This window comes from Pygoscelis adeliae, unplaced genomic scaffold (assembly GCF_000699105.1).
Source record: "Pygoscelis adeliae isolate BGI_AS28 unplaced genomic scaffold, ASM69910v1 Scaffold155, whole genome shotgun sequence".
Lineage (NCBI taxonomy): Eukaryota > Metazoa > Chordata > Aves > Sphenisciformes > Spheniscidae > Pygoscelis > Pygoscelis adeliae.
The window spans coordinates 6050714-6061067 of record NW_008824932.1 but is presented as its reverse complement, the minus strand read 5'-3'; the positions used below and the strand labels follow the sequence as shown (position 1 = coordinate 6061067).

Sequence of the window (10354 nt, the reverse complement as noted above, 5' to 3'; positions counted from 1 at the left end):
AAATAGTCACAAAGAGGAAAGAATATACTTCAGTGTTTCTTCATCTAAAGATCCACTATCACCAAATGCTTCAAGAATACAGTTGTAGAACAAAATATTCTTAATCTAAATTAGCAAATATCTTTTAAGAATTAAAATACTGCTTTGTAAAGAAATAGAATGATATAAGAACCCTGTATTCATAGTTTCTAATCAATTAATAAAACATGTTAAAAAATTGTAAACATAAGACACCCTTCAAATATTACACTATTATATCTAAATACGGCAATCGCTGTTTTTAATACTCAGGTCTGAAGTCTAGTCAGTGGCAAATGATACATTAATCAACAGGTACTTTCAGAGTGGTAATATTTGGCCGCTTAATTACTGAAGTTGATTGTTGGAGTAAGTCAGTAATGTCAGTTAGAACTGCCTTCATTTTACAACACTCTGAAGTAACCATTGTTAGGTCTTTTAAGATAGCAAACGTCTCTTACCAAATATGCAACTGGAACAATGGAGGTCAATTACTTTCAGAAGTTCCTGCATCAGCACCATCAAGGAAAAATTTTGCCATATACCATTCCGGCAGAGTGCTTCAGACATGATTTTGGTGGATTGTCTGAGACGAGGACGATCATTTGATCCACACCCTCAGCCACCAAAGAAGTTTCTTCTTGGTGACAAAATTATTTGCTTGAAGTTTAGGTAATTAATTTAAAAACATTTTAACACACATCAAACTCTGGAACCAGCCATATGTGACTTGCCTGTAAACATTGCAGATTTACGATGGTGGACAGTAAAAACCTCAGCGTTCATCAGCAATTTTTGTAGTAGGAGATGATAGACGGTTTTCTATAAAGGTAACGATGGCAATGCCATAGCATCTGATACAAGGCACGGAGCATGTATAGCAGATATACAAAATAGAGAAGTCAGAACAAAGTACAAAGAAGCCACAACCTCTTCTGTTAACTAGTAACTGTTACGATGCTGACTGTAATACAATTTCAGGATGCCCAACATATTAAACTTTGTATTATTTACATGTTGCTCTGCGTAAGACATATTTTGTTTTTCCTCTTTCAATCCTTAAAATAATCTGCTTTCCCTAGTAAAGCAGAAAAGTCAGTATGTCTGACCGGGAAAACAGCGAACCCACACCTTCTAACAATTGCTTCAATGAAAAATGCATCTTTATTCAGTTAGTTTTTTGTTCTGAGCATCTTGTCTCTGCCTCCTCCTCCGGAGCTGCAGCTGCAGCTGCAGCCTGTTTGTGAAGAAGAATTGTTTCCAGCCCATTTCCTGTGCAAGTTCTTTCATTTCAGGTGTAATTGTGTCGCACAAGTTCTCCACAATATTTTCCCATAGCGCATTACTGTTACTTATCTGGTTGTAAGAGAAAGTAGAGGCTTAAAATCATAATTTGGCTTATTCATTGCTGATCATTTTACTACACAAAATGTGTTTAGACAATACAGATGCCTTGTCTGAAGGTCACTTGCAGTACAAGTTGCCCACCTATCTTGAAAGACGCGGTATTAGTTAAGACTCACGATGACATCAGTGGGAGTTTTGCCCAGCGTTGCCAACGCAAGATTTTGCATGTTCTTCTGTGAAAAATTCAAGAAGTTTTGTTTGGTATGATATCAAAGGCCTTTCTGCCACACTGAAAGCAGCTGTAATGCCACATAGTTTCCTGGTATGTAATTCACAGAGCCCCATGGAAATAAATGAAGCTGTGTAAGATTATGCCAAAGAACTTGCCGGGATGTAGAAATCACATCACAAATACTAACTGGTTTTCAGGGTAAGTAAAAGCAGCAAACTGCCTTTGGACTTACAACAGAAATGCAATGTTAGGAAGCTTTCAGAAGCACTGTAGGGATTAAGCCTGTTTCTCAGGAGATGCTTCCCTCTTTAAGAATGACTCCATAAACAGAATCGGGTGGAATTATTATATTTTAAACAGGAAGAAAAAAATACATAATTTGTTAGATGACAGAACCGTCACAAAAAAAAATTAGGAAGATGCTCTGTGTCATTGTATATTATCTGCCCGTTGTAAGTTTTACCAGAGCATATTAACATTGGTGCTTCACCCAAACGCTCCACTTCCTTAAACGTGTAATTGCAGGGACCTAAGTGGAGCTGTACGAGATCACTCCAGTGGAAGCGGCCGGTATGTCTGTCACGGGTAGTAACAGACACAGAAAAGCAAAAGCCCTTTGAATAACAGAATAATTGAATAACAGAATAACTGCTGTTCCATACTGCTGGGGTAGCTGGACACCTTAAACCATCTAATTCACCGGCTACAGCAAAGCTGTAGCTCTCGCTCTTGCGTTGGGAACTTGGCTCCCTCTGGCGGGAGTAGCTTCCTTGGGCTCATGGAAAGCCGTATTTCTCTTTTTTGCAGTTTAATTTTGCCCGTTTTGGCTAAATAACGACCTTGTACAAAATAAACGAATCCTACCCAGAGCGTGCTGGGAGACATCACAATACCGAAGTTTGCTGAAAAACTATTTGGAAAACTCGTACAGTGCTCCAGCGGTGGTGTCCACATTAGGACTTCTGCACCTTTTTTCTTTTGAGATGGAGCTTCTTTTACAATACTTAAAAAGAGTACCTAGTGAAACGCATATTGGAAGCATCTGAATACTCTAGAGAGCAGGACTTATGCTCAGAACTACACAGTCAGAGAAACACCGTGCTTTGGGTAACAAATGAAGATACCGGTATAGTTCAGCCTACGAGGATGCATTGCACAGGATGGACGTGCGGAGCCTTTCACACTCCACTTTCCAGTCCTGAGTGCAGATACTGTTCTCTTTTTCCCTGTTTGAAAATCTGAATATACTATTTTATAATTCCACAGAGAACAGCATTCCAGCCTACACAGAAATTAGCCTGGAAATGAAAACTCATAGTATTGGGGCAAATTTTTAATTCCTTAACAATACTGCTGAAATGAGAGAAAGAGAGCATGGCATTACTAGTTGTAATAGGTTATTTCATTGTGCCAAAATCTTATCTTTAGTATTATGCAACTTAATTCTTTCTAGGATTTCCTTAAATTCCAGAATATCCAAGGCTTTGTGTTAAACTAATGAAAAGTTTACTGCCCTCCACAGTACCTCATCCTACTCCACTCACACTCTGCAAATGACAGCTGGATTCCAAATACACTAACAAATAATTTCCTGACCTCCCTTCTATCCATTCTCTTCCTCCCCTTTAGTCGTTTTTATTCTCTCATGCTCTACAGGTTGTTCCCCGGTCACAACATCAACTGTTTCATCTCCAAACTGAAATAAAGCCCAGAACTCAGCAAGCTTATCCACTTCCATGTGCCCTTCATCTCTAAATTCACGACATGCTCTACTTTGCTATCTCGCCATTTTCTCCTGTGCTTTCTTTACACTGTCTCCTATTTCTTGTGCTCACTTGAACGCACTCTCGCTAAAGCATCTATAACGTCTTTGTAGCCACACCATAGGAACAGCAGTACAGCCATGCCCTCTTGAACTGTTAGCAGTCTTCCACAGAACTTTTCTTGAAATCTTGGGCCACATAGCCTCAAAATAATACAAATCCTGTGAGAAATCTCATCCTGATACAATTTGGACATGTACTCCGTACCAGAGACATGTCCTGTTCTCCAAACTAAAAGGTTAATCTGTCTCTGAAGTCTTTCAGAGAGTATCTAGCTGCCACATCAGACTCAAGATGACTAAACCTGTTTTTATCTTCCTCCTAAGGTCTCACCATTACTTATGTTTTCAGTAACCGTACAACCCATAACTTGACAGGCTTCATTCTAGGCTCCTACCCCCTGGGGATAAGAATCAAGTTATTGTTCTCTTTAATATGCTTCTCTTCCTATTTTTCATAAGCTAAAACCCCTTTCACCCCCTACCTGAGTTACTGCAGCAGCCTTTTCTCAGGCTCTGACTGGGATAGAAAATGCAATCTTGAGGTATTCAGACCCACAAAAATAAGCTTCCTAGATCACAGCTCCGAACATGCTATCTTTCCATCCCTCCAACTACCTGGCCCCGCACAGACCAGGAAGTTGGAACAGATGACCTCTCAAAGGCCTTTCCAGCACAGCCTAAGTTATCCTATGACTTCTCTCGTTTTGCACCAACGGATTTGGCCCTCGTTCTCCCGGGACTTCCAGGCTACCCTTCCCTGTTTGTTACCCCTCACTCAGCACCGAGAGGCTACCTTTAGCTCCGATCAGCAAATAGTGGCAACTTCTGTTACTCACTCTTTAAAGTTTCAATTCAACACGTTCATACTATTTCCCATACTTTCCTGATAGTAGGAAAGAGCTTCCTAGCAAGCAAGCGTAACATCATCTCTCTCTCCTGTGTTTCTTACAGTTCCTTGCTGCGAGGTCTACAAAAATCTTGAAAAAAATCTCGAAAAAAATCTCTTTCCTTGTGCTCCTGTTTTTTGTCAAAGACTTAAAATGTAAGCTCTCTAGGAATGGCAATGATTTTTTGTTTGTAAATGAGTCTAGCGTAAGGGGATCCTGGTCCGCGGTTGAAGTTTCTAGACATTACAATAATACAAATCATAATGCAAAGCACAGGTTTTATATTTCAGATACTTAATCCTGCATAACGCCCAGCCATGGGTTACAATGGAATTATCTGGATCATTGTGTTTATTATATGCAACAAAAGTTTGCAGGATAAGCACAGTCTAACAGCCTTTCTAAGATCTAGTTTTTATTGCACCCATTCAGTTGTTTGTATACAGATGATTAATTTATTGTCTCAAACTTTAAGTAGAGCAGACAGATTGATGATTATATTAAATGTGAGATGAATCAAAACCAACATGCTGCACAGCAAAGCTAACAATTCTTAAATAATTTATAATTTATTTTTAATTTTTTTTTTTTTTTTTTTTTTTTTACCATTTCAAATCTGCGTGAAACTTGAGAAAGCCTGGCAATGTCTTCAAGCTCCAGAAAGGAAATGATGTACAGGAGCAATGGGACAGGAAGCCGTTCCAGGAAGTCATAGTTACCTCGGCACAGATTGAGGACATGTTCCAGAACTTTGGCACCAAACACTATAGCAATCTGAACTGTGATTAAAACAAAAAAAAACACAAAAAAACCAAACCCAAGAGATGACAGATTTGTAAAGGCCTGAAATTTCTTCCCAATAATCCCACGTTATTCACATACATCTTAAAAAAAATCAGAAAAGTCAGCTCAATTTTTTTTGTTTTCTAGAGAAAATAACATATAATATTTTATATTGAACATTAGTAATTTATAGTATTTCAATTCATCTTAAGAGTTGCTAGTGACATCTAGGAAGCCGGAGCAGTAAAACAAGGCTTTAGTTAAAAAACTGTACATTGTCTAGTATACAGCAAACTCTTGTCTCAGCTGAGGAACAGTAAAACAGCAGCGAAGCTGAACTGAAACTTGTCCAGATCCATTTTGTCCACTTTTCCACATATATATATATTTATTTACATAAAGACTGTGCTGTTTACTCAGGAGGAGGTTAGCAAAACAACTGAAAAAAAGTACTTCGGTTGTATGCTTTGGGGAAAATAATGATGGCTCTGACATTAAGAGTCCCTGTAGCTCTGCTTCTTGCCTTATGTAGGTACAGTTAAACCACTAAAATGAAATGGAAGACAGTTTTCTTCTACAGTGACATGACATTTTTTGACTCATTCACTTTGCGATCCAGTACAACGCCAAATTCTTTTTCTATAGATCTGCTACTTCGTGAGCTACTCCCCGTCCTGCATTCATAGTTGATTATTTCTGCTTCAGTGTCCAACTTGGAACTCGGCCTTTTGAGTTTAACACTGTTTCTTCAGATCATTTATCTATTTTATCAAATTGCTTTAATAAAAATACTAGTTCATTATAAAACAGGATCCTGAATTCAATTTGCTATGCTTCTAATGAAAGATCAGTGGTAAATTTTGGAGCTGCATGTTGTTGCAGATCTGATGACATGAATGCAAGTCATCCAGGTTTGTAAAGGACTTTTTTCTTTTTTCTTTTCATACGGGAACACAGGGATCAAAATTTAAGTTCAAAGCAGAATTACTATTTTTTGTATTATGAAATTATTCTAATGCATCCGAAGTGGGTTTTGTTGTTGTTGTTTTGGGGATTTTTTTGTTTTGTTTTTTTTAACCAAAGTCTATCTTCTCATGTATGTTAAAATCAGAAAAAGAGACAGAAACAGAATCATGGAAGTTGAAACTATACTGACCATAGGCAGTAAGTGCATGCAGTTTTGATGCAGCAGTTTTCCTTCCAAAATATTTTGTAAGATTAGTTACAAAACTCAAGCTTATGTGAATACATTTGAAAAAGCTTTCCAAATTACAAGAGTTCACTGTTACGATGCTAAGACTTTTTTCGTCTCTTTCTGTTCCAAATACTCCTAAGGTAGTTACGTAGAAGGAAGCTATCACCCCTTATGTTCCTTCACGTCTTTGGGTAGATGGCCCAATACTGTTCAAGCTTTCTTTTCTGTTGCTGTATCATACTGCAAGCACAAACAGTTTGCTGTTTGATCTCATTTGCTTTTTTGCTTTCCAAGCATCTCAGTTCTATACAGTTGGTAATTTTCCTCAAATTCCTCATGCAAGTACAAAAATGATCTACACAGTCAACTAAAAATTGTCTGGCTGATCTAGTTCAAGCTGAAATGTAAGAATGATCCAAGTCTTCACATACTAGGAATGATGATGATAATGTTTGTAGCGTGCATCTATTTCATGTTGAATGATTAAGCAGGCTACCACATGAATATTTGCTGCTCCTTGAGTTTTTCTTGAAAATTATTTATTTCTAGAAGTAATAATGTGACCTGGTTTGGCTATTTTAAAATACATTTAGCTGTATTTATCTTGCTTGATAAATGTATCTGCAGCTAATGATGAACTAACTGTGAAAGTATATTGAACTTCAGGTTTTCTGTGAAATTTTCATCCTGTGAGTGCTGGATACTACTTGTCGACTTCTACTATTTGTTCACTCATCCAAAAATGTAAATAGACCTCTCTTCTTTTGCCCTACACTATCATCAATTAATTTTCCATCTTTGCAAAACCATAATGAAAATCTAGCCATATACAAAATCTTGCTCCTCCCTCTTGGCTCTATCAAGATTATGAAAAGAAACAAACGATACCTTACTTCACTGTCTGAAAAGACAAGAAAGCATTTCAAAACACACACAGATGTTTACAGCTGTATGGTAGTTAATATAAATTTACTAGAATGTTAATGTTTATTATAATAATGTTTACTTCTTCAGTTTTCTATTGGATGCTTCAAATGCCTGTATGGGATACTGATAAAATGTCTCATTTGCAGGGGGACTATCCTTTCTATGCCAATTAGAAATAATTTAAGCACCCCCCTTTTTTTCCTTAAACAAATTTTCTCTAGAAATCTCCAACCATGTGAAAACAGATAAAGTCTTGGGATTGAGAACTAGGAGGTAACAACAGGAAATAGTAATACTTAACAACAGATAAACATTTTGCTGGTAGGGGTGTACCAAATATTTAGCAGCAAACCATGGATCTGGTGAGGAGTCTTTTATTTGAACCCTCATTTGGCAACAAATTCAATAAGGATAACTAGAATATTATTCCAGTATATGTATTTGTGGAGAATTATGGGGGGGGGAAAAAAAATCTGTGAATACTTAGTAGAACAGCAGCAAAGCTCCTCTTAACAGGAGGTGAGAAGGAGGTGTAAAAACATCTGATTGTGTGGAACAGCAAGAGCTATGGACAGAAATAATATCAGTATAACAATAGAACTTCTCACAAACATAGCAATTCATATTTGTAATACTTCTATTTATGTTAGCATTTTTCTGAAAACAAAACACTTACTTTATATTAAAATTTTACTAAAAACCAGAGGGAAAACCCCATGTATGATTTTAAAGATAATTTTAGAAGGAGGAAGAAATGACTAAACGTTAGGAAAGAATGGCAACTGTGGCTTTCAATACTTCCTATGGGATAGGAAACCTCTGAACCACCAATAACACTTTGCAAGAAAAAGCAGGCAGATCTTATTTGTAACCTGCTGAAAACACACAGGGTAACAGTAGAAAACTGCATGTTAAGAATAATTTAACTATTTGAATCATTGTACCCAGGTAATGTAAAACAGATGTTTTATTGCAACACTATATTAATATCAAATGCCACAGGAAAATCTTACAGTATAAGCAGTGAGGAAAAAAACCAAGCTAGAATATTCCAATATATATTCACATATCAAATCTACTTTTATGAGGTAAATAAAAAAAATTAAAATTAAATTTTGAAAATAAAACCACTAAAACCTATCACTAGAATTCAGCTATACATCCTATGTAATTCTTGGCAAAAAAGTTTAGAAGACTACTTCTTTGAAAGCTCAAGTTTATAAAAGTTGATACTCAATTTTGTCCAATTAAAATGTTGTGCAACTCTTTGCCTCAACTAATGGAACGATTATAAACACCTACTGCAAAAAAGCATAGCATATTTAAAGACTCCCCGCACACTAGCCAAATTCAACAGGCAGTCCATTTTCTATTGGTTCATGATACATTCACTCCCCTTCTAGTCAAAACAAGTAGTAAAGTAATAACTGGAATTAAAGATCTGTTTCGTTACGGACTGAGAGTGCTGACTGAAACCTTTTCCATGGTTTGTGCATATATCCGGTCACTTGAGCTCAGAATGTGCAGTCTTTCCATCAACGGAACGCTAATAGCAGTCACTTACAGTCTCCCTACCCAACTGCTAAGGAAGTGTTATTATTTCAATCAAATTCACTTGAAATTGGTCAGTTGCAAAAGTTATAATGGGGATCAGAAACACAAACCTAAACATAGAAATGCAGACCACATCAACTCACCAGGGCTAAAAATCTCTTGATTGTGCTGTAGGAAGTGTTAGATTTTAATAAGCAAAGCATAGGGAACATGTGTTGGTCTCATTTCAGGCCCTAAATTAAGATATACTCAAGTTTACTCTTGAAAACAGGTATATCCTCATGAGGAAATTTTACCCTCTCCCCTACCACCTGAGATTCATACACTTCTTAGGAAAGCAGACCTCCTCTGCCTAGCTGTAAATAAGATGATGTTTACCAAAGCTGTTGATAAGGAAAACTGGAATTTATTTGGAAATGACATCTTTCAAGTTCATCATAAAAATAAAATAAATATGAAGTCACATCTGTAACTAAATTTTTTTATGTCTGTACATAATCAGAATACAAGAGCAGCTTATTAAAAAAAAAAATCTCACTAATGCAAGGTGTTTGAGTGCTGCCTAGTCTCTTGGGCTACAAAGCCTCAGATCTCAATCCAGTCTCCGCAGGTGCAGTTATGAAGTTCTCCATTTTCAGACCAGGTCATAGCTCAGACCTCAGCTATTCGCTGCAGTTGCTGAATTAATGCCTTTGGCTTAGTATTTTCAGGAGACTGTTTCGTCTGTGAGCCATGACCACCCATATCTTGTGACATGACACCTCTTAAAACTAATCCATTACTGAGAACCAAGATTATAAGAAGTTGCAGAGCGATAACTACTTGGGACACATAGTCCCATGGAACTTGGGACACATGGGACACATAGTCCCATGGAAAAAGCATAATTATTTCAGATGTTCTCAGTGGCTAGTCTATCAGGAACAGGTTGGAAAACAGCTCTACAAATCTACATTTTGAGGTTTATTTAGTGGTGTCCCCACTGCCTTTCTTTTTCTGGCTGTACCCTCCTAAAGTCATACTGTGCTTGTATAACTTGTCTATGGGGCCAGATGGGATCCACCCAAGGGTACTGAAGGAGCTGGCAGAAGTGCTCACCAAGCCACCAGCAGTCCTGGCTAACCGGGGAGGTCCCAGTTGACTGGAGGTTAGCAAATGTGACGCCCATCTACAAGAAGGGCCAGAAGGAGGATCCGGGGAACTACAGGCCTGTCAGTTATGACCTTGGTGCTGGGGAAGGTTATGGAGCCGATCATCTTGAGTGACATAATGCGGCACATACAGGACACCCAGGTGATCAGGCCTAGTCAGCATGGGTTTATGAAAGGCAGGTCCTGCTTGACTAACCTGATCTCCTTCTATGACAAGGTGACCCGCTTAGTGGGTGAGGCAAAGGCTGTGGATGTCGTCTACCTAGACTTTAGTAAAGCCTTTGACACTGTTTCCCACAGCATTCTGCTGGAGAAACTGGCTGCTCATGGCTTGGACAGGTGTATTCTTTGCTGGGTAAAAGTGGAAGTTAAACCCAGTTGGCAGCCGGTCATAAGTGGTGTTCCCCAGGGCTCAGTATTGGGGCCAGTTCTGTT

General features: G+C 37.9%; 1 protein-coding gene across 1 annotated transcript in view; it reads right to left on the bottom strand.

Annotated features, from left to right (window-relative positions):
* Window positions 1-10354, bottom strand: part of FBXO36 (F-box protein 36) — a 46358-nt gene continuing 36004 nt past the window's right edge. The window contains exons 3-4 of the mRNA XM_009325121.1: window positions 4916-5088; window positions 1-1374 (exon numbers count right to left, since the gene is read on the bottom strand). Coding sequence (XP_009323396.1) covers window positions 1183-1374; window positions 4916-5088 — 365 coding nt within the window. The 3' untranslated portion in view covers window positions 1-1182. The remainder of the gene's footprint in view (window positions 1375-4915; window positions 5089-10354) is intronic.